Here is a 25,114-nt window from a genome sequence, read left to right as displayed (position 1 = left end):
ATGTCTTACTGCTATGCATCGCGCATGTCGAACGCTCATTTCATTAGGTTACTGTGGAGCAGATTTGTAGATTCTGAGTAAGTAGTTCCGAATGCTATTCGCCACGGTTACTTTTCAACTCAAGGCGATTGGCTACTGTGTCTTCTGGTGTTCCTCAGGGATCAGTGCTGCAGCCATTGCTATTCCTGACCTATTCATTAATGATATAGGCTAGGACATCAAGTAAAAAAGTCAGGCCAGATGCAGAAGACTGTTTTCTACAGAGAGATCAATGACCATTCTAATAAAAAAGCGCTCCAAGCCAACCTCAGCAAAATTAATTCTTGATGAGAGGAAACACGCGCCTCTCCCAGCGGAATACCGTGTCAATAATGTGCTCATTCCACAAAGAACCGAACCTAAATATTTAAGAGAAATCTTTTCAGCTCCCTTGAATTGGAATCTTCACATTGAAGTTGCGTCTTTCAAAGCTGCATCCACTCTTAATTTTATTCGTAGAAATTTTAGACACGCACCTCCGGAAGTAAAGGAACGCCTATACTCATAAAACATTCTGCCCATTCTTGAGTACGCGTGCGTTGTGTGGGAACTCCACACTCGAAATCTTATCGACCACTTAGAATTCGTTCAGAATCCTGCTGCTCGATTTGCGACGCAAAATACGGGTTTCCAACTAGCATTACTAAAATAAAGAACTCGCTATGGTAGCCTAACCTTTCTTTGCAACGGACACATTTGTTTCGCACCTCTGGTAACGCACTGCCGTTACTAGGGATATATATTGAAAACCATCAACCTATGTATCTACTTGGCGTGACCACCAATTTAAGATAGAGGAAACAGCTGCGCGTACCTCATTTTTTATGAATTCTCTTGCACCCGTGGCATCAAGTATTGGAATCGGCTCCCGCAACAAGTCATGGAACTGATTAACGATGATCTATTTTTTAGGTGCGAAGTACCTTAGGACCACACAATGTACGTCCGCGTCCGTGCGCATAGCACAATCAGAAAAATCACAATCAGAAAAAAACCAGGCAGATTTAGTGTCAGTCGTCTTACCCATTGGGCTACGACCGTGAGTTAGTACCCGAGAGTCAAACGGCTTACTTCCTCGCCTGTAACGGCGCGGAGTACCTTAGGACCTCCCGATGTCCATCCGCGTCCATCCGTGCGCACACCACCATCAATCGATGTTTAAAGGTAATTCGATTTGAGCCGTGGTTTTAAGTTTCATTTAGGGAATAATCAAGGTGCAACTCACGGCTCAAATCGAATGACGGTCGGGGCGCAAATCGGATGTCACTCGGGGCGCAACTTGGATGTCATTTCGTGTCCCCGTACTCCGCACCCTCGCCATCATCCACGGAGTGGAGATGCTGCCATTTTAGGGGCGAAGCTCCTCTTGCTCGGGCCCTGTTCCGTCCTTCGTTGCTGCTGTATACGGCACGGCGCATTAATGATGATTGTGGCAGGAACTCCCTAGGTATTGACCAAACAAAGATTAGCCGAAGAGGTCAAAACGTTCAACGCGTTCGTTGCTACCCCACAAGGAGAAAAGGAAGAAGAAGAGGTTCTCGTTTGTCGCTTTCCAGCTCAGGACACGTACCGGAAGTACACGTGTAATCAGTAATGTAATCCTTGTATATAATTTCATCGATATGTAAATGATTATATCTTGTGTGTATATAAGTGTATATAATTGCATCGATATGTAAATGATAAACACCATGTATATAAGTGTACATAAAAACACCCCTACAACAACGTGTCGAGTCTTCAAATGATGCGCGGGCGAATGTTGCACGCTTTTACCGAAAAGCATTGGAGCTTCGCCCCTTTCATCATCATTCACTTCATGGAGATGGCGGAATTTTTAATCAATAACCCAGCTTTTTCTCAATGAGTAGCTAGTACTGTGTTTTGTATTTTCGCGTCTCAAAACTTAGTAAAAGATTTGTCTTGTATATGCCCGGTTTTAAGCCCTGTTTTTGTGACTTGTTGCATGCGCTGTTTATGCCTTGCTGGCGGTCTTCACCACATATCGTGGCAATTGTTAACTTCGGTGCTCATGCTCTTTTGTTGTCATATTGCTGTTTGCTTGTATATTCTAATTCTTTCTCTGTTCGATTTTTTCTCTCGCTGCAGCATCTGAAACTGATACGCGCAAGTCTTTGACTTCTAATAATCCCCCCTATTGTAATGCCCTCAGGCGGATGTAGGGACTGAAATAAAAAAAACTAACGGTGACAACGCCTGTCAGATGCTCCCTGCCGGTTCACCAATTTCCATTTAGCTGCGACGTCAATTACCCCACCCCTCAGACTTACCCCACACCCCCTGACGGCCATTGGCCAGTGAAGATGATTGTTGCGTTCCGTGGCACACGGCCAATCCACGAATCACCATTGCCACGCTGCTTTCGTATTCAGACCCCGTATGCAGACATAATTGCTGCAGTAATTTTTACCACCCCTTTAAGCTCAAGAGAAGCAAACCGTTGCAAGAAACACTTCTGACACACCAGTTCGTGTGAAGGTACAGTATTTGCACGCAAGAATCTTGGAAAACCACGATCAACTGTGGCACTGTTAATCGACCTCAACATTGTTTAACGCAAAAGAAGCCTTCGGCACGTTAAGAGGGCTACGTAGACGAAGCACAACCTTGATTTATTACAAAAACTAGCACTTGGTAACTCGCTCGGCTACATTGGGGTCCCCAAGAACGTTGTTCTCACCAAAAAAACGTAGGAAATATTAAGCCTTTTACAGTTCACGGTACGCAACGTCAGCGGTGAGGAAACCAAAAAAACGCTAAAAGGATGTACCCGCGAGTAGACTTCATGTTATCGTTCCAGACGCGCGACATCACACAACTAGAAGCTCCCTGTATTTCTCACCGTTGTCTTTGGTTGTCTTCCGCGAATCGACCAGAGGCGTTCATACGCTATGTGGCCTGGTCGAGAGACGGGGTCGCGAACTGTCCCTGTTTCACCTGTTTCTCTTAAAGCTTACTTTCGGAAGTTTGCATCATAATTGGCATCGCTTGTATTAGACAAATGCATTCTGCTGGATAACCCAAATATATATATATGGCCTCCGTAATCTCTTTTAAGTAATACTTATTACAATATCAATGCTAACGATCATGTTTTAATTAAGCACACGCCTTGGTACGAATCGCAAAACTAAAAATATTGCATTTACATTATTAAGAAGTTATTACATTACACTCTACTTTACCGAATAAATCTGTTAACTCCCCTATTATGCTTTTTTTTCAGTCATGACGTGGCACGGTTACGCTGTTTTTTTACAGGTTTCTTATTTTAGTTCATTTAAGGGTAAGCATACATATAAATGAACAGATAAGCGGAGTACATGAGGAGGTCCCAGAGTAAGAACTGTCGGGGGGACCTCCTAACACATCGTGGATAAGATGATGCATAATATGCAGCAGACAATGGGCGTTATGGCAAAGTTTTAACTACAATGTGTAGCGTGAATAAAGAGAACAAAAACACTTTACTCAATTTTTAAAAAATAACGAAGATAAAGAACGCTCGAGTCTGCAATAATTAGAAGAACATGACTAAACCATATATAAAACGGCGTTTTCTTTAGAGGTTGTGTACAGCTCCAATTACACAATAGGAGTAGCGACACTGTTATTACCTCACATAACATAGAATTCAACAAAGCAGTGGGAAACAAGCTGAAAGTAAAAAAATGAACCAATTGCACTTTCATAATTAAGGCTATAGTCAGTTCAGTAATTAGGTATTTTTTGGTTCGTTGGCAAAATGAGCTCGTCGTGAAAGATTGTTTGATTTCAGGAGGAATTGAGTTCCACACAGAGACACCAGCAAATTTAGCAGTCATTTTCCCGTAGTTTGTGCGAGCTTTGGGTAAAAAGAAATTCTCACGCGCAGAGAACCGAGTTGTATTATTAGTAGTAAAAAATTCAGGGGTGAAACTTTCTATGCGCACATCGGGATGAATAAGGTGAAATATGATGACGGCTAACTTTAAAGTAAATAGTTCATTAAGGAGAAGAATGTTTAAGTCAACGTAAAGGGGGATGGAGCGACAAAGGTAAGGACTGAACGTCATTAGCCGCACCGCTTGGTTTTGGAGGTGTCGTAGATTATCTAGATGTGTGTTGTACGTGCTTCCCAAATATGATAAGCAATATGAAAGGTGGCTGTAAAAGTAAGAATAGTATAGTGACAGGATAACATGTTGTGGAAAGTAAGGTCATGCTTTCAGAATGACGTTAATATCGAAAGAAACCTTTTTAAGAAGAGACTGCGCATGAGCATGAAACTTCAGATATTTATCCAAGATGATGCCAAGACACCGAGTGCTCTCTGAAGCAGGTATTGTGGGATCATTTAATACAACCGAAAGGGGCAAGGTAACCGTTTTCTGTGGGGAATAAAACGACATAAATGTTGTTTTTGTAGCATTCATTTGCAGTTGATTCTTCACGCACCACTGGTGAATGCTGATAAGGTCTGTGTTTAGTGCATTTTGAAGTGCGATCCGATTGCTGCTGGACGTAAATATTGTGGTATCATCCGCATATAACAGACATTTAGAGCTTTCAAGCACACTAGGCAAATCATTAATAAATAACAAGAAAAGTACACTACCCACAATTGAACCCTCAGGAACTCCCCCGGTAACTATTTTTGCGAAGGAAAGGTGACCGTTAATTTGCACTATTTGACGTCGATCGATCAAATAACAGCGAATGAATTCAAGAGGAGGGCCAGAAAGGCCAAAGGACTCAAATTTGTGTAGCAGGATTGTGTGGTCATTTGTATCAAATGCTTTAGTAAGGTCAATAAAAACATAAAAAAGTAAGCCCTCGTCGCTGACTTTTTTACTTTGATCAGTAAGATAAAGAAGTGCGAGCTCTGTAGAAAAACCGGGTCGAAAACCAAACTGACGTAAGGTTAATAGGTTAAATTTAGTTAGGTAAGACAATAGTTTTTCGACTATTTCACTAAAAATGGTGAAACGCATATGGGACGATAATTGTTAGTACATTCACAATTGCCGTTTTTGAAAGCAGGGATTATTCTTCCTTTCTTAAGCGAGTTCGCAAACGTACCATCTTTGAACAGTTCATTGATAATTTCTGCTAGAATGGAAGATAGTTCTTTCGATACTAGTTGTATTCTGGAAGGTTGAATGGAATCTAATCATAGGCCAGTTGTTTTTAGCGATGAAATGAAGTGAAAAACTTCACCGGCCAAAGTGGGGAACAAACAGAAAGACCGATCAGAACGCGGTACAGGAAGCAAGGGTACATCGTTTGCTAGTGAGCAGGATCACCAAAATGGTCACTAAACTCATTCGCTATATCACTAGCATCAGTGTAGGTGTTGCAATTTTTGTTATTAGATGCAAAGCATCTCTTGCTCTCGGCTCCGTCGTCCGTCGTCCGTCGTTCGTCCATCCACCGGCCAAGGAAAACACCGGCCACACTGTCGCTCCAGCATCTCATGGTCGGGCCTATGTCCTCCCTTCTTGTGGCGCCGTCCACAACACCACTGCGCATGCTCGGCTCATCTCGGGCCGGCCCAGGAAGACACCGGTAACACTGTCGCTCCAGGAGCCAATAAAGGGTAAGGCACCACCGGGCGTTCAGCAAGCCGAGCATGGGCAGTGGGGGTGTGGACGGCGCAACAACGACAAGGGAGGGACATAGCCCCGTCGCATATAATAAAATTACACCATCTTCCCGTAGCGGAACCCTGAGTAGTATGCGAAACAGCCATGTGCTCAACGCAATTTCCCATTGCGTAGTTCCGGTAAGTGAAAAGTGCGGAAGTTACCATTGAAACCAAATTGTAAATATAACGGTAGCTACGTACCTCAAGCTAACGGAAACGACGAACTGAAAACTAATGGGCACTTGAATCGATCCCATGGCTGCTTTGCATGCTGCTCAGGGTTCCCCTATGGGAAGGTGGTGTAATTTTTTTCTTCAAAAAGGGTTGGTTGTCATCGCTATTGAGAAACTGTTTAATTAACTGCCATTTTTTTCTGCAATCATTACCGTTCTTAGATATTTCATCTTCATAGTAGAGGCGCTTAGCACGCTTTAGTTGGGGGGATAGTACATTGGAATACGTCTGGAACCGCAATTTGAGGGCACTATTCCAGGATTGACTTCTCACTGTTTTTTGGGATTTATGAATTGTGTTTTCGTGTTGTGCGGGATATGTATGAGATGAACATTTTTGATTTCAGAATTTCGTTGTTTTCTGTATTTCCAGATGCTCCTAAAGTACGCTTTACAAAAAACAGGTAGGCAATGTCAAGAAGCCATCTCCTCAAAGCTTGGTTCCGTGTATCCTGCACACTAAGCCCTTCCAAACAGCTTTACTGCCGCAGACAAAGGCATTACTGGAAAAACACTTTCTTATGGGCAGCGTAGGTAGCCTTCCATCAAAACATCAAGGCCCTCGTATACACAAGAAACGTGAGCGGTAATTTCTATATAGCAGCACAACCGTGCAACACAATAAAAAATTAAACCCAGTTCCACCCACTGCGAAATCTGCTGCAGCAGACGAGCGTGGTCTCTTGTGTCGGCTCGAATGTAAACGGGTGCTCTCCGCAGAATTACAGCGCCGTCGCCGCGCAAATTCTGTGGTTCGCGCAAAGGAATCGGCAACTAAAATGTCATGTCAGCGGTGAGAGACCCTTTCCTCTCCTCCCTAGCGGGACGAGCAGGAACCCGCTACCGCAGCTCCTTTCAGACCTCTGCGCCATTTATCGGTATGTCGGGGAACCTGCTCATACATCTGCGTGACTCACGACCTTCAGCAGACGGACCAAAATGCTGGACCTACAACGGTTCCTTTGTTTAGAGACGGGAGACTGCTGTCGCTACCAGCGCTGCTGAATTGCCAAAGTTACGGTGGATACGGCCGGTTATCATCATCATCATCAGCCTGTGTACGCCCACTGCGGGGCAAAGGCCTCTGCCATAGATATCTAATTTTCCCGATCATCTGCTAACTGTGACCAATTTATCTCCGCAAACTTCTAGATCTTATCTGCCCACCTAACTCTCTGCAACCCCACCCACGCTTACCACTCTAGGGATCCACTCTGTCACCCTTAGTGACCAACGGTTATCTTGCGTTCGCATTAGATGCCCTGTCGACGTCCATTTCTTCTTCTTAATTTCAACTAACATGTCCTTCACACGTGTTTGTTCCCTGATCCAGTCCGCTCTCTCCTTGTCCCTTAACGTTAAACCTACCAGATTTCGTTCCAGTGCTCACTGAGGCGTCCTCAATTTAAGTTGAACCCTCTTAGTGAGCCTCCATGTTAGTGAGCCCCGTAGGTGAGTACCGGTAAGATGCAGCTGTTACACCCTTTTCTCTTCAGGGACAATGGTAGGCTGCCATTCATTATCTTAACGCAGTGTCTAGAGTGCCGTGTGGCGACATTCGAATATTTAACACCAGGCTAGCACCGCCCAAAAATTATGTCGTTGTAGTGTAGAGCTTATTGATCCTCGAGTCGGTGGTTCGGCACCGGCTCTTGCCTCAGTTGTTTTTTTTTTTTTCATTGTTTGTTTGAAGTGTAATTTTTGTGCCTTAGATTAGTTTTAGTGTTTTAAATGATTTCTTTGTGTGCGTCAGGTTAGCTTATGTCATGTTTAGGTTAGGCTGCCTAGCTTTATGTCATCTAGAGTGATGTACTGCCAGACGCGGCAATTTTGTCATAAAACGCCGGTGGACGTCGAAATAGCGGAGTGCTTATAAAACCGTCGGACGGCACTTAGAGACAGCCTTATCTTAAATGCCTTCCGAATGGACTGCACCCCATTATGGGGACGATGACGAAGACGAAGAGTGAAGACGCGGTCGCATCGAGCTACAGAATTTTCGCCTGGCACAGCGTTCCTATCGTCTGGTCGGTCGCCCAAGCTTGCCACCATGTGCAGGAAGTCGCCAGCTACGGCTTTCCACCCGCTTCAAGCCTTTACTCAACTCGGAAGCGATCTTATGGTTCTATCTCCACCGCTGTGGAGCTAAGCCTAACGGCGGCTGCCGCGTCAGGCCCCGTTTTCGGAACCACGTGGATGCTGCAGTAGCAACTTTGATTGATTGATTGATTGATTGATTGATTGATTGATTGATTGATTGATTGATTGATTGATTGATTGATTGATTGATTGATTGAAGCTTTATTCATTATTTTTGCAGAGCAACATACGCAAAAACAGTGTTGGACCCAATAGCCAGAGGCTAGTTTTAGGGTCCACAAACAAAATACAATGGCACTTCGCTCGCATCAAATCGTAGCTTCCTAATTCAGCTGTTCAACAAACATCAAGTGTATAAACACACATATATATCCACACATATATATATATATACACAGAAAGGAATGCCGCAGTCTACAACGCCAAAGAAGGCATAGGGGAATGGTTGGACTATTTGTTACCGTTAGTGACGTTGCATTATTATTATTATTATTATTATATTAATTACGTGATAAAGAAAGAAAGAAAAACACGCGCCCAGAGTGGGGACCGAACCCACGCCTTTCGATTAGATCTCGAATGCCTTACCAACTCGGCTATCTGGGCGACTGTGTTCTCCTTCGCTTTCTGGGTTATTTATATTTACTACAACTGTATCTGACGCTTGAGGGTGGTAGCCAGCGCCACTCAGACTACACGGGGAGAAGGGGACCTTCTTTTCAACCCCCGGGGCGTGACGCGAACGTCTACAGCCTGTCATAAGCGGGCAACTGGCGGGAAACCCTCTTATGCTACCTTGGCATCAAGGCTGCCAGAACCGAGGCCCTCGCTAAGCTTTCGCACGATAATAGGGTTTAGAAATGAGGGGCTTGTTAAGAAATACAGAAAGAAATGCCGGCAGTCTACAACGCCAAAGAAGGCATAGGGGAATGGTTGGACTATTTGTTACCGTTAGTGACGTTACATTATTATTATTATTATTTTATTAATTACGTGATAAAGAAAGAAAGAAAAACACGCGCCCAGAGTGGGGACCAAACCCACGCCTTTCGATTAGATCTCGAATGCCTTACCTACTCGGCTATCTGGGCGACTGTGTTCTCCTTCGCTTTCTGGGTTATTTATATTTACTACAACTGTATCTGACGCTTGAGGGTGGTAGCCAGTGCCACTCAGACTACACGGGGAGAAGGGGACCTTCTTTTCAACCCCCGGGGCGTGACGCGAACGTCTACAGCCTGTCATAAGCGGGCAACTGGCGGGAAACCCTCTTATGCTACCTTGGCATCATGGCTGCCAGAACCGAGGCCCTCGCTAAGCTTTCGCACGATAATAGGGTTTAGAAATGAGGGGCTCGTTAGGAAATACAGAAAGAAATGCCGGCAGTCTACAACGCCAAAGAAGGCATAGGGGAATGGTTGGACTATTTGTTACTGTTAGTGACGTTACATTATTATTATTATTATTATATTAATTACGTGATAAAGAAAGGAAGAAAAACACGCGCCCTCAAGCGTCAGATACAGTTGTAGTAAATATAAATAACCCAGAAAGCGAAGGAGAACACAGTCGCCCAGATAGCCGAGTTGGTAAGGCATTCGAGATCTAATCGAAAGGCGTGGGTTTTGGTCCCCCCTCTGGGCGCGTGTTTTTCTTTCTTTCTTTATCACGTAATTAATATAATAATAATAATAATAATAATGCAACGTCACTAACGGTAACAAATAGTCCAACCATTCCCCTATGCCTTCTTTGGCGTTGTAGACTGCCGGCATTTCTCTCTGTATTTCCTAACGAGCCCCTCATTTCTAAACCCTATATATATATATACATACACACACTTGCACACATATATGCACACATGTATACAGGCGAGGAAGGCTTATACACCGAATACACCGACTATACAAGAAGAACATGGGCTTATAAAGAATATTCATTGCCTTTTGCCCTCATAACGTGTCATGATGAGTGCACCTCCTGAAGACGACGGTGAACAACCAAGAATAGAGGTCCACTGCTCACGACATCCACGCCTCAACCTAAAGACGATAATATTACGCCCCACAGGAATAAATCTATCCAAATGTTACACTTACGCCATCGCTGAACTCGCTACCTCTTCCGCAGAACTGACCGCAAGTGAGATATCGCGCACCGTGGTGGAGCTGCTCCCGCCAAACACATAATCAGCGTACGGGGATCTGCAGCACCAAAGCTACTGAAAGCTCACCATCCTGGCACTCAACGGTACGGTTGTCCACCTTCGTCCTTACGGGGCTTCTCCAGAAAATTTATGCCGGGGTGTCATTCAAGATGTGGCACAAAATACCGCCGCGGAATCACTGATGCGAGACATGGTCCAAGCCACCCCTGCCCGCATCCCGGCCGTTCGCATGATGGGCGCTACGAAGTCGGCTCTCATCATCTTTGAAGGTACTCCTGTGGCCCGCTATATTTAGCGCAGCGGCCGATGCCGATGTTATCCGCACCGGCCAAAGGGACAGTTATGTACCCGCTGCCATACACTAGGCCACCGGGAGGACGTTTGCCCATTGGCACTTACCACCCGGCTATGTTATGTGTGCTCCATGGACATCACCAACTTTACCCCAACGACGACACATGACTGCGTACCGAAGTGCCGCCTTTGTAAGGGATCTCGCGCCAGCACTTCTACCGACTGCCCCACCCGACAGCAAACAGACGCTTTCATGGCCCAACAAGACAAAACGCATCCAGGCTCTCCGAACAAAGCACACTTCAGGCCACCGATCCCGTTCTCGTTCCATAGTGCGTCAACGTCCTCATCCAAAGGAAGGAAAAACCTACCCCTGCCGCCACCACCACCTCCCTAACACAATGGTCATGTCCAATGGCCGAAGCTCCCGCCGCGAGGTCAGCCAGGGACACAAGCGACGTCCCAATACACCAATGTGAGCAAGTCAACTCCTCCCGCTTCCCATCAGTAGCACCAACCAAATTTTCGTCATCCCCGATCACTGAATCACCCGTCTACCGCGCAGCCCTGGCAGCACCCCAGTCCGAACCACTTGCCGCATCACTGTCCCTGCGAAAGCCCCCAAAACGGTGGCCTTTTTATTACCATTGCTAGTGTAGCTCATCCAGGCTGTTAACGCCCCTAAGAGAGCGCCTGCAACGAGTGGAAGATGCCCAGTGTCGCAAGACTGGAAAACGACCCGCGCCTCCTTATAGCACCAGCCTCGACCTACAGCCCCCTAACTTGGACGCCCACTCCGGCAGCGCTGAAAAACGCCCCGCTAATCTGCACAGCCCCACCGCCGAAACTTAGGATGTCGACGTAAGGTCTGATGAATTCGAGTAGTGGGCAAGCATCCATCTCTCCTTCCCCATCCTTTATTATCTCCGTGTAGCAATGGAACTGTCGAGGTCTCGAACGGAAACTCGCTTCTCTTAGAACATTTATTCAAACTCGCCCTACCCTCTTTCCTGCGGACGTAATTCTCTTACAAGAGGCTTTCTGCCTGCCGCAAATCCCTGGCTATGTGGTCTATCACACAGGGAACTCCACGGAACGTAGCTCACTCTGCCTTATCACTCATACCCTCTCGTCTTCCATTTACTCTGCTTATCGACCCCCTCCCATTCCCCAGATTTTATGGCTCACGGTGTAGTCGTCTCATTTACTACCCGTATCGCACCCATGCAACTCGTTAATATGTACCACCGCCCAGGCAAGAGGGTTCGCCCCTAGATTCACTGTTCCCCACAAGCACTAGTCAGACACCACCACGTCTAGTCCTGGGGGACTTCAACTGACCCCACCCCCCTTTGGGCTTTTCCTCGAATCGGGATTGGTGGCCGTGCTCTAGCAGAAACAGTACAGCGCAAATCCTACTCCCTCCTCACAGATCATTATGTTCCCTCACGCATTGGCCACAGTGCTACCCGAGACACAACACCGGATTTAGCTTTCTACAAAGGCCCAGGCTGCCCAACATGGCCACACACGCACGAGTTCCTTGGCAGTGACCATGTCATCTTGGAAATTACGTTATTATCCACTCGTGTACGCCGCCGAGCGCATAAGCATACAAAATTAACAGTTTTATCATGCAGTCAGACAGTCCTATTTTCACCCTTTAGACCCCGCGGCCCCAGATTCTTGACTTCAACAGATACAGGATCTTTGTCAGCGGCACACTAAACGCGTCTACTCAAATACTGAGGCGCCCTATATCGACACCCACCTCCTGCACCTATGGGATGCCCGTCGCTCTAATAGGCGTTGGAGCGGCTAGAAACACAACCGTAAACTGCGCCTCCGTATAAATACCTTGACTCGGGAGGACCAAACGTATGCTGATGAACTTGTACGCTATAACTGGTGGAATCTCTGTGATGAACTTAACCCATGAATGCACACTAAACGTTTCTGGCGCCTCCTCCGTGTCCTTATTAACCCCTCCTGCCCTTCGCAACTCATCTCTTGTATCCTGCTCAACACGACAACACTGGCGCTCCTCCTACGGTGCTCTGTAGTGATCTGCGACTCATCCACTTCCCCGCCAGTTCAGATAACCCACCAGCCGCTCTTCTAATTCGCACATTTTCACCATCTCCTCTGCATACTCCCTTTACGTTGACCGAACTACTCAATGCACTGGACCGTCTACGACGAGATACCGCACCGGGTGAGGATGGTATGCAGTATACGGTCCTCCGAAACTTCCCAGATGAGGGTATTCAAGATCTGCTCCGCCTTTTCAATATCACGTGGGAAACTTGCCGAATTCCAGAAGCCTGGAAACATTCAATAATTGTTGGTCTTCTGAAACCTGATGAGCTTTATACGCCCACCAACCTACGGCCCATTTCGCTTACCTCGTGTGTGGGGAAGCTACTCGAGCGTATGGCTCTCACTCGTCTTGAGTGGCATGTCACAAATCACGCTCCTTTTCCTGCCACCCAGACTGGCTTCCGAGCCCACTTTTCCACCCAAGACACCCTACTCCGCCTCAAAGAGGATGTGCACAAAACTTCGAGCTCAGCCCAACTGAGGGCTATTCTAGCCCTGGACTCAGAAAAGGCCTTCGATCGCGTGGGTCATGCCCCCCTTCCTCGACAAATTGGCATCAACGGGGTGCGGTTGCTGCATGTACAATTACATTCGAGATTTTCTCGCAACTTGCACTGCCGCTTATTCGATTCCCGGTTCACAGGCTGCCCCTTTTTATCTCATATTAGGGACCCCGCAGGGCTCTATACCTTCCTCCATTATTTTTAACCGTGCCCTGTTATCACTGCCCCCTCTACAAGCCAGGATCCCCGGCCTCAAGCATTCCATCTACGCGGATGACATTACTCTTTGGGTGGACTCCGGTAATCCGGCACATACCGAGAAAACCTTACAATTGACCTGCGACACCATTCTCCACAGTGCATCTCCATCAAGCTTAAGATATCTGCATCTAAATCTGGCCTTTTAATGGTATCCAACCGACGAGGCCCTGACCCGGATCGCTCTTTATTACAGCTGTCGATTGGCGCAGCCTCCATACCACAAGTGCATTCACTAAACCTTTTGGGCCTCACCCTTACACGCAATGGTTATGCTGTTCCTTAACTACGAATACTCCACTTCCAGATCTCTCAGGCCTCTCATCTCCTCAAGCGCGTTTCTAACCGCACACAAGACCTCAAAGACCCTCACCTTCTCCGCATTGTGGACTCTTTCGAAACATCTCGCGTCCTGTACAGTGTTCCCTACCTCCGCATCTCACTTGCCCAGACCAACCGCCTTGACGCAGCCCCCCGTGCCCTGTACCATTTGGCAGTGGGGATACCTCATTATGCCGCCACACAAGGCGTCTTAGCCCAATGTAACCACAATACCCTCGTGGAACGAACCGCATCTCACCTCCAGGCCGAGCTCAAGCGCTTAAAGCTCTCGGCTTGGGGTCGGTCGGTTCTCACCCTCCTAAACTACCCAACAGACAGCCTTCTCCCAATCCCTCCTGAACCTCCCCCCTGGTCCTTCTTCCAAATCTAGTAATCGAGCGCATTCCTCGCCACATGCACCCTGCTCACAACTTGGTCCGCAGGCATAAACGCACAAAAGCATTGAACAGGTGCATTAATTGGCTTAAACAGAATGGTGCGGCAATCTACTTCACGGACGCCAGTTTTGACTCCACTTTTAGAGATGGTGCTATCGCCCTCCATAGCCCGACCCTATCCGTAGACACCATTGCCCACTTCAAGAACGTCCCAACTTGTACAACCCTGGAAGAATCCCCCATTGCCGCCGCCGTCGAATACGCCGTCAAAGTCAAACCCCCTGCCACCCCAATTTTCGCGTTAAGTGACTTGCAGGAGGCGCTACGAAATTTCTTGATACACCACACACCTTCATACCTCTGACACCCTATACTAGGCCCTCCGCGCCCATCCTCCCCAAAATATAACGCTGGTATGGTTCCCCGGCCACGCCAACTTGGACGGCAATGCTCGAGCACACGCGCTAGCCCGAGTACTCTCCCCGGGTCCGTCCATGTTTTGACCAAATGAGCACCACCCCATGGCACTCAAAATATTTCACAACATCAGGCACACCGACAGCATCGCTGCGCACTATGCGCAAGCAGGCAGTGTTTCCCGGTCCCCCACCTCACCCTCTCTCGTGAAGCCGCATCTCTGGTCCGGAAGGCACAAAGCTCCTCTCTTTTATCTCCATCCCGGATCCACTACATACATGGCATCCTCTCGCGTCCCACTTGCCCTACACCCAACTGCCCTCAGTACAACACCTATACAGGGAGTGCCATCCGTCAGACCTACCACCACACCTGTGTTCCCGCAACGCTTACTGGGAGGATTGGTTGTACCCGGGTCCTGGCGTGGATGTCAAATCTACGCAAGAACTTCTGGCGGCCCGCTGCCTTCGTGTTAGTGCAGACCTCTGGCAGTTCTACGGACCAGCCGTCTCCTAATGAAGAGACTGTGGCACGACGGCCCGGACTAGGGCTGTTTAGAGAATAAAGTTTTTTTTTCTTTCTCTCTCTCCCGCACCCCATTATTATCCCTCCAATTGTCTCTTCCCCGTGGTTGGGATCCGGGGCCACTACTTGGCCCGAGTTCTTGACATCCGCCTACCACTTCCGCTGCGTCGCCACCTGTCTCAAACCGCTGTGCTCTCCCGAGGCTATTGAATAATAGGCACTCAAATAATAATAATAAGGCCGGTAAATGAGCCCTCAGCAAAACGTAGAAAGAGGCTAGAATGGGCTTCAAGCTGAAGCCGCACTACTCTTTCTATCTCATGGCATGGGCAACAGCCACCAATAACTGCAGTAAACCGTTCGGTATTTTCGGCCTCAATGGCTCGATTAGATTTCCATCGGTTAGCTGTTTTCTGCTTTTCCCAGCGTTCTCCTTTCCTTGGACTGAAAACACGTTGACTAAACGCGTGAAACAAACTTGTACAGGTCCTACGCACAGAGTCACTTTATCAAACCGGACTAATTATAGCGCAAAGATGCAATATGTTTCGCGTCGTGCGAAAACTTTCGAACTCATATTTTTTTTTATTTAAGGCTTGAAACTCTCATCGGTACACGCAATGTTATCCACCTGCAATTGTTTCAAAAATATATTTGAGCGTGCATATTTGTTCAACACGCTGTTCTAGGAAAACCGGAGTACGGTATTATAAACATACCGGCGCTAAAATCCCTCCGCAATGACAAAAATGCGGCCCTTTTCTTAGAAGCCCATAATGTAGACAAAAAGCGATAAAATAAAAGCTTCGGTGAAGTCTTGTAAAAGCCTCTTGCAAGAAAGGGGAACTTGATACAACACCTCGTATACCAGTTGTATCGGCGGATTAGGCTTGAACTCCTTCAGGTAGTGCGAGCAGTTCTTGAAAAAATGGTTGGTCGCCCGCCCAACTTGTGATGCTACCAGCATCGCTGCAAAGTCAGAAGAGTTGCTTCCTACACAGGGTACGCACTCCCTTCATAAACACAACAATAGTTGGCAGATAACTACACAATCGTAACGTGGTTCCCAAAGTGGCCATGAAGAAAAATTTTAACTTTGTTCTGTTTAAAAAGAACTAGCCTTTGCTAACCCACTCCACTTCAATCCAACTACAAAGACATTTTCTGTCAGAAAAAACACAGGATATATATAAAAGTTTTTGAATTCGTGCTTCAATTAAGTAATGCGGGCAGTACTGACGTAATAAGGGCCAGAAATAAAAACATTGTTATCAATATGTTAACTGCATGTTAACATTCAAGTGATATTATCAAACGTAACTAGAGGACCCCGCTACTATCATCCATACATGTATTTTGGTGGGTGCTTTATTTATTCCTAGGCGCCAAGAGCACAAATTTTGAAACGTCATCGAAAAATCGCCGCAAAGGGAATAGGGAGTTACTACTACTACATATGTTTTCTTTAAATCTCAATTGTTTTTTTGCACGAGGGGATTAATAAAAGAAAAGCAACAGGATACTACTAAACTGTTGTGGATATGGTAACTACCTCGTGCACCTCATAATAGCCGAATCTAAACAGGTATTCTTCCTTGATTGCTGTAAAGAAACCTTGAAGTGAATTTTTCAAGCTTATATTTGTGGCTAAGTTGTGCACATCAACGTGAGTAATCCTTGAGTGGAACTCGAGTGGGAGGAACTGTAGCATGTTTGAAAAGCCTGAAAGAGAATTTAAAGTGAAACGTCCAGGAGAAAGGAGGGTGTTTCGCGACAGAATTCCGTTGAGGTGGAAGCAAGCAAAAATTTTATCACTGCGTTATTATTATGTAAATTCTTAAAAAAGTTTTGAGCGAGAGCCTTGAAAGGTGTCAGTTGTCCCTCGCGAGAAATCGCGGTAGCTGTAATGAGAAAAAACACAAAAATTGCGGACTGTGTGCCAAGGTGCTTATAAGGTTTTTTTTTTTGATGAAGAAACTTTGTTTAAGAAGAGAAAATTCTGTCGAAATTCAGAGAATTATCTACTAATCCCTAACATTCTTATGCTGACTGTCTTGACTGTGAGTTTTTCTCCGCCAAATTTTTTGTTTTTTTGTAAATCCTGTTTAACTAATTATCTCCAATTACGCTATTATAACTGTTACAGGTGAAACGTTCGCGAAATCTTCATTATCGTGGACATGCAGGGCGTTACACGGGTCGCAACGTTCCCTGGTTATTTTAATTTTTTTTATTTTTTTTAGTTTTCAAAATTTTATTCGACCAACTATCTTCATTTACGCTATCATAACGATTGCAGGTGAAACTTTCGCGAAATCTACCTTGTTGTGGAAATGCCATGCGTTATACGTTTTGCCGTTTTCCTGATTTTCATTTTTTTCTATTATTTTTTAGTTTTTCCAAATTTCTTCGGATCAATTATCTCCTTTTAAGTTATTACAATGACTACATTCGGAACATTTCCGAAATCTGCATTATTCTGGAAATGCAAGGCGTTCCACGGTTCGCCATTTTCCATAATTATTTTATATTTTCCTATTTCTTTATTTTTTTAATTTCGTTCGACCACTTATGTTCATTCGTGCTATTATAACGATTACAGGTGGAAGATTTGCGAAATCTGCAATAAATGCAATGTGCTATACGTTTTGCCGTTTTCCGTTTTTCTAATTGTTTCATTTTTTCAGTTCTTCAAAATTTCGTCCGACCAGTTATCTTCATTTACGTTATTACAACGATTACATTTCCAACTTCTCCTAAATCTGCGTTATTCCCCGCACGGGGCACCTTGAGTAATCTTGGTGACAGTACTGGCGATACCGCGGACCCCGAGCCCCCCAACATAAGCTGTGACCTACCGTGGTGACGTGTTTTTAAGGTGAAGGGTAGAAACCTCTAACGGTGGCCGTCGGAGCCTTGGTCAAGCTCCGGCCGATGGGCTCCCTGCCTGTCTACCAGGCAGGGAGCTCCGGGACCTCTTTTACTACCAGGGTAAGGTCAAGGGAGAAAGTACCCCCGTCTCCCTGCTTTTTCATATGCCATATGGTTAATTCAAAACCCCCCCAGACGTGATCGGCCCCCGAGAAGGGGCCGCACCGTAGTTTCCTTTCCATCCCTTCCAACAATCCACATTCCGAAACCTGACAACTATCCTAGATTCTTCGTTATCGAGGCAGTTGACAAAACAAACCCTGTTTCTTCCATGTCCGTATTCTTGATCACTAAGTTCCTGGAAGGCATCCTCGGAAAATCGTTCGAAGCTAAGAAACTCCGTACCGGTGAAGTCCTAGTCAATGTCAAGACGCAGCAACAAGCCACTAACCTCCTGTCGCAAACCTGCATGGCAGATCTGGCCATCAGAGTCACTCCTCATCGTAGCCTCAACAGCTCTCAGGGTATGATTTCGGAGACCGATTTGTTGAATGAGACAGAAGCTGATCTGTTGACAGAAGCTGGCCTGAAAGATCAGGGTGTAACTGCAGTGAGGCGTATCACCATCAGACGAGACAAGCAGGAAATCCCCACAAAGCATATAATCTTGACTTTCAACCGCTCCACACTTCCTGAATCCATTAAGGCAGGCTTCATCTCGTGCTCCGTCCAAGCGTACATCCCGAATCCGCGTCGCTGCTACAAGTGCCAGCGGTTCGGGCATGGTACTAACTCGTGCCGGGGCCAGCCAACCTGCGCTAAATGTGCCCAACACCATCTCACTGATGACTGTTCATCCAATCAATTGCTCTGTGCCAATTGCCAAGGACCTCACGCTGCATATTCGCGAACCTGCAAGCAATTCAAGCTTGAGAAAAAAATAATAAACATCAAGGTCACGGAAAACATCACCTTCCCAGAGGCGCGAAAGAGGTTCGCCTCTTTCCCCCGGGGAGGTACGCCGACGCAGCTCGCCGGGGGGCGGAGCGGCGTCTGGTTTCGGCGGGGACCCAGTACCGCGAGTCGGACTTGGTCCCGCCCCCGCCTCCGCACCGCTCGCTGAGCCAGCAGCGGTTGTTGTGGAAACCTCTTCCGTCGGGACCGGTGCCGCTCCCGTCCCTGCCTCCCCATCCTCAAGTGCGTTGGAGGGTGCCATGGACACCACGGGCTCCGCACCGGCTCCCACCGCCACCGCACCGCCCGTGCCACTTCTGGTGCCTCCGACACCAGCGGCGGTGGCGGGTCAAACGAAGGGCCCACGAAGGGGGGCCAAGTCCGGGGGGCCCGGTTCAACGGGTACACCCAGGACATCGGACGACGAGATGGACGTCGTGCCATTCTTGCCTGCAACGCAGCGCAAGGATCGGCCTCCGACGTCCAAGCCTACAGAAATGCCCAGAAAGCCCAATCCAAGAGTCACAGCCCCGAAAGACGACACATAAACATACACACTCCAGTAGCTCTCACACTAAATAATGGGAAGAGAAAACATAGTTCAATGGAACTGCAGAGGCCTTCTGAATAATCTTGACGACGTGCATGAGATGCTGCATGCCAATCAGCCAAGTTTAATGTGTGTCCAGGAAACACATCTGAATTCCAAGCACACAAATTTCTTGAATAGTTACCTGGTATACAGAAAGGACAGGGTTGGCTGCACACACTGTTCTGGCGGTGTGGCCATAATCGCCCGCAAATCCTTAGCATGCCACCCTGTCACCTTGAACACCGTCCTTGAGGCTGTAGCAATACGCTTAATAATATTTAATAGGTTGATAACGGTATGCTCCATATACATTCCTCCTGATGTTTCACTTTTAAGCTCTGACTTCGAGGCGCTGGTTGACCAGCTGCCCGAACCATACATCCTGACAGGCGACCTTAATGCTCACAACACTATTTGGGGCTCTTCTCGCAAGGATGTCCGAGGTCACCTTATAGAAAAATTCCTTACATCTTCAGGAGCATGCCTTTTCAACAATAAACAGCCTACATACCATAACATAGGACACAACACATACTCATGTCTTGACTTGGCGATTGGCTCCGCAGTTCTTTTTCCATGTCTTGAGTGGGGTGAAGGCACTGACCCATATGGCAGTGACCACTTCCCCACCTCCCTTACATATATAGGTAAAGGCCCAAGCAGTTCATCTTCCCATAATAGGTTCAATGAAGCACGAGCTAACTGGAATACATTTACAGAGACATCCAAACTACACCACACATCCATAGGACACCTACACGTTGAAGAAGGTACCCAACTCCTCACGGCGCACATCCTCGACGCCGCCGAAAAGTCCATTCCCCACGCCTCTGGTGCCCCGCGCAACCAGCGGAGGCCGTGGTGGAATGAGGACTGTAGGCGGGCGCGAGAGGCCCAGAACAAGGCGTGGGGTATCCATCGACGGTACCCCACGTCGGGCAACCTTATTTTGTTCAAACGGGCCAAGGCATTAGGAAAACGTGTGCGCCGTGAGGCAAAACGACAGAGTTGGCGCACCTTCCTTACATCTATTAACTCATACACAGACACACACAAAGTCTGGACACGAATACGAAAACTAAAAGGACAACAGACACACAGCCTGCCCCTGGTTAGTACTACAGGGGACACACTGGAAGACCAGGCTAACACACTTGCACAACACTTTTAACACGTTTCCAGCTCTGCACACTACACAAACACTTTCCTGAGACATAAAACCGCTTGTGAAAAGAAGTCCTTACGTGATAATAACAGGTCAAATTCTGGTTACAACTCTGAATTTACTCTCTATGAGCTGAAGGCTGCCCTGAGCACATGTAAACCTTCAGCTCCAGGCGCAGACCAGATTACATACACAATGATACAACACCTACACCCAGATACTCTTGAAACACTCCTACGCTTATACAACAACATATGGCTTTCGGGGCACATTCCGAAATCATGGAGGGAGGCTATTGTAGTGGGCGTTCCTGAAGGAGGGTAAGGACCCGTCTTCTCCCGCCAGTTACCGACCCATCGCCCTCACCAGCTGCCTGTGCAAGCTTCTCGAGAAGATGATTAACAGGAGACTCGGGTACTTCTTAGAATACAATGGTCTTCTCGAGAGCTGCCAGGCCGGCTTCAGGGTGGGGCGAACCACAAACGACCAACTCGTCGCCCTTGAGTCGTATATAAAGGATGCCTTTGTCCACAAACAGTTTTGTGCTACGGTCTTTTTTGATCTTGAGAAAGCCTACGACACCGCTTGGCGATACGGGATACTTAGCGACCTGAAATCATTCGGTGTTTCGGGCAATATGTTTAATACTCTTTATAGCTATCTGGCAGAACGAACCTTTCGTGTAAGAGTTGGTACTGCCCTTTCAAATGTTTTTGTGCAGGAAAATGGTGTGCCTCAAGGTGGCGTTTTGAGTTGTACGTTGTTTATAGTCAAGATGAACTCACTTCGAAAGGCGTTGCCACGAACCATTTCCTGTGCAATATATGTAGATGATGTCCAAATATCTTTTAAGTCGTGTAATATGTCAATTTGCGAACGCCAAGTCCAGCTTGGTGTTAATAAGCTAGCTGGCTGGGCTGATCAGAACGGTTTTAAGCTAAACCCAGTTAAGAGCACTTGTGTTGTGTTCTCCAAAAGGCGTGGGATCAGGCCAGATCCAGACATCAAACTGAATGGTGTCTCGATACCGGTCAAAAAAGAACACAAGTTCCTAGGTATAGTCCTTGATGAAAAACTTTCCTTTATCCCTCATATAAAACACCTAAAACAAAAATGTATTAAAACACTGAATATTCTAAAGGTCTTGTCTCATCACTCGTACGGTGCTGACAAACAACTTCTGCTGCGAGTGCTTACAAGCCTGGTAGGCTCGAGGTTAGACTATGGGAGTGTTTTGTATGGTTCAGGAAGGGAAACTGCTTTGAAAATGCTCGACCCAGTGCAGCACTTGGGCCTTCGACTTGCGTCTGGTGCTTTCCGGACTAGCCCCGTGCAAAGTCTGTACGTCGAGCGTGACAGATGGTGTCTGGGGTACCAGCGCGAGTATGTCGATTTGCTATATGCTTTTAAAGTTTCATCAATGTCTCACCATCGATTTCTGCGCCTTTCTCGCTCAGGGCGAAGGAGAAAGCCTGTGAACTTTCTGTCTCGTTTTTAGACACTTTTACAACATCTCTCATTGATTCTATAGCCCCATGGCATCTTCGTCCGGTATTGTGTGATTTGTCGTTTACGCAATTTAAGAAAAACACGGTGCCCACAACTACCGTTTTTCAGCATTTCATGTATCTTCAGGCGAAATATGGGGCAACAAAATTTTTTACTGATGCTTCAAAAACATTCATTGCAGTGTCTTGCGCTGCACATGGACCCAATTTCCGTGCTTGTAAAACCATGCATGTGAATTATAGCATTTTTACAGCGGAGGCATATGGTATACTCCTTGTTTTAAATCACATCAATGAACATCATATCGCAAAATCCATCATTTTCACGGATTCACTAAGCGTCGTGCGTACATTATCATCCCAAAGGTCTTCCAAATATTACATTGTCAATCTGGTTTTTAAATCTTTGATGTCGGCGTATGCGTCAGGTCTGAATGTTACCATCTGCTGGGTTCCAGGCCACGCTGGCATCGCGGGCAATGAGTTTGCTGATGAAATGGCCGCTGCTGCTGCACTGAGAAACACTCTAGACATAGCAACAGTACCGTACACTGACATGAAGCCAGTCATCAGACAACACCTACGTAAAACATGGCAAACACACTGGAGTGAACAGTCAGACAACAAGCTACATGTAATAAAGCCACACTTGGGACGATACACAACTGACTCACACAACAGACACACTGAAGTGACCCTAGCAAGGTTACGGATAGGCCACACACATGCAACACACTCGCACTTGCTCACTGGATCTCCAAGACCCATGTGCAGCCGGTGTGGAGAGGGCCTATCCGTAATCCACGTACTCATCCAATGCAAGGCACTTGACACAACACGACGCAAATACTTCCCACAACTATACAGACAACGCGTTCCGTTTCACCCATTGTACTTTCTAGGAGACGAGCCCATGTTTTCCACCAAGCTTGTTTTTAAGTTTCCTACCGATGTCAATTTTTTACATCTCATCTCTTATCATGCATCATGACAACCTGGCCCTTTACACCAGTCATCTTCATTAGCTTGTTTTAGTTTGTGTATGTTTACTGAAACCCTCTACTTTTACTTTCACATCGCTGTCATGAAATCACTTTTGTTTGGCGCTCTTTGCCCTTGGCTGGCCTTGCGCAATTAAAATCCAGATATCATCATCATCAAATCTGCGTTATTGTGGACGTGGACACGCTTCACCATTTACCGTAATTGTTCAATATTCGTCTTATTTCTTTCAGTTTTTCAAAAATTTGTTCGACCTATTATCTCAATTTAGGCTATTACAACGATTACGGGTCAAACTTTCGCTACATCTGAATTATTGTGGAAGTTTAGGGCGTTAGACGTTTCTCCATTTTCTGGAATTTTTTGTACTTTTTGAAATTTTTAATTTTTTTTTTTGTATTTAGAGGGAACAGTTATCTCTGTTTACTCCATCACAGCGATTACAGGCGGAACCTCCGCGATATCTGCATTTTTGTAGAAATGCAGGGCGTTTCACGGTCCCGGCTGTTGGGGTACTCGGCAAAGAATGCTACGCATTAAAATGGGTACATTGCAGTTCGTATCGCAATAGAGCCAATGTATCCAGGCCGGGAGCGACACTGCATTTTCACCACGCTACATCGCCATGCCGGCGGGCGTGGAACAAGAGTTTGCCTAACGCGTGTGGCGCTGACGGCATAACGCGTTAGGAGAACGTGATGGCTTGTGAGTATGACAGGAGCGGCGAAGCTGATGTATCGTGAAGTGTGGCAGCAATTCGGCTGTCCTTGCACTTATCTTCCAGAGTATACGAGTAAGCTTTCTTAGCAAATTTTTAGTGAATCTTTGCTGGTAAGACGCCATTCTTCCCAATACCGTAGCTTACGTAGATCTGATCTGGCTTACATACTGACCATTTAGACCTAACACCGACTTTTCGCAAACAAGCCTCATAACTACATCCTCGGTAAATAACCTGTTTGGAAAGAGATCCTGCCTCTGGTTTGACATTTTCGAGCAGCTTCGTGCTGATGAAGGAATATTACCTCTCCACTTTCTTCGTATACCGTGTTTGGACGATTCTAATGCACATCCTTCTTTGCGAACAGTTGGTTTTTAAATATGCGTACGTGTTACAATCGGGTTCAAATCCGAAATCGGCTAAAAAGCGGCCAGCAGAATTCGCATTTAAACGGACACCTCCAAAAATGTGGCTCCAGCCACTTAAAACAAACGTTTTTCGAAATTTGTTAGTAAATTTTGCTGCGTGTTACCATCGAGGTCGCGTTAGAATCTCGCAAATGCGATATGTCCTGCAAGCACTCCATGTGAATCTACGCAACTCCTCTATCTCTCAATATGCTATCTTTTGCAGCATGTTTTTCGTAATACAAAGGTTTTTTTATTACGTATATAGGCCACGCACCGGGACTGCTATTTTCTGCTGACTGGAAGGTTAGCTCACCGATAATGCGAATGTTGCCCAATTCCCAGCAAATAGAGCCTGTCCTATCATTTCAGTGGTGGTTCGTACTTCTGCAGATAGTTTGTTTGCAATAAAAAGGAAACGATGGGCCTTATTCCCAGGCTCCTCCACTACAGTGATTTCCCATACGGCGCATATTTCAAACTAAAGCGAATAAACGTTGAGCTCGTACAACCTTACCACCTCTCCATTAGAAAATACTCATCTTAACAAGGGAGAGATTGCCTCGACTCCTTACCGTCCTTGGGGTCGGATTCGCAGCTTAACACTTGCGACACAGAACACGTCACAAAAAGCGCACAGCAGTAGTACAATGCCCGCGCACTCGGAATTCGTGTTGCGAACATAGGGGCCCTGACCTTAAACGCTAGTAGAAATACGGGCTCTTGAGCTACGCTACTGCTCAGGGACAACCTCTCGACCAAGATGCCACCGACCTCTGGCCCTTTTGTGTAAAAATTTTCCCTCCTCTTGCATTTGCGGACCAACCTCCTTGTCCTATTTGCTCACCTGATTCTTCTTAAAATCGACGACAGCCCGTGAGTATCAGCTTTT

General features: G+C 46.5%; 1 protein-coding gene and 1 non-coding gene across 2 annotated transcripts in view; both read right to left on the bottom strand.

The window, feature by feature from the left end:
- The window catches only part of LOC144145194 (uncharacterized), a 44,629-nt gene extending 19,731 nt beyond the window's left edge, over positions 1–24,898 (bottom strand). Inside the window, exons 1-2 of the mRNA XM_077676716.1 lie at positions 24,798–24,898; positions 15,862–15,971 (exon numbers count right to left, since the gene is read on the bottom strand). Coding sequence (XP_077532842.1) covers positions 15,862–15,969 — 108 coding nt within the window. The 5' untranslated portion in view covers positions 15,970–15,971; positions 24,798–24,898. The remainder of the gene's footprint in view (positions 1–15,861; positions 15,972–24,797) is intronic.
- Positions 8,554–8,625, bottom strand: Trnar-ucu (transfer RNA arginine (anticodon UCU)). The gene has a single exon. It is a non-coding gene; the product is annotated as a tRNA-Arg (tRNA).
- Positions 24,899–25,114: the final 216 nt, after the last annotated feature.

Source organism: Haemaphysalis longicornis, unplaced genomic scaffold (genome assembly GCF_048455015.1).
Source record: "Haemaphysalis longicornis isolate Haplotype H1 unplaced genomic scaffold, Haemaphysalis longicornis Haplotype H1 scaffold_7, whole genome shotgun sequence".
In the NCBI taxonomy this organism is placed as follows: domain Eukaryota; kingdom Metazoa; phylum Arthropoda; class Arachnida; order Ixodida; family Ixodidae; genus Haemaphysalis; species Haemaphysalis longicornis.
The sequence above is the reverse complement of the archived record's forward strand: the minus strand, read 5'-3'. Positions and strand labels throughout refer to the sequence as shown.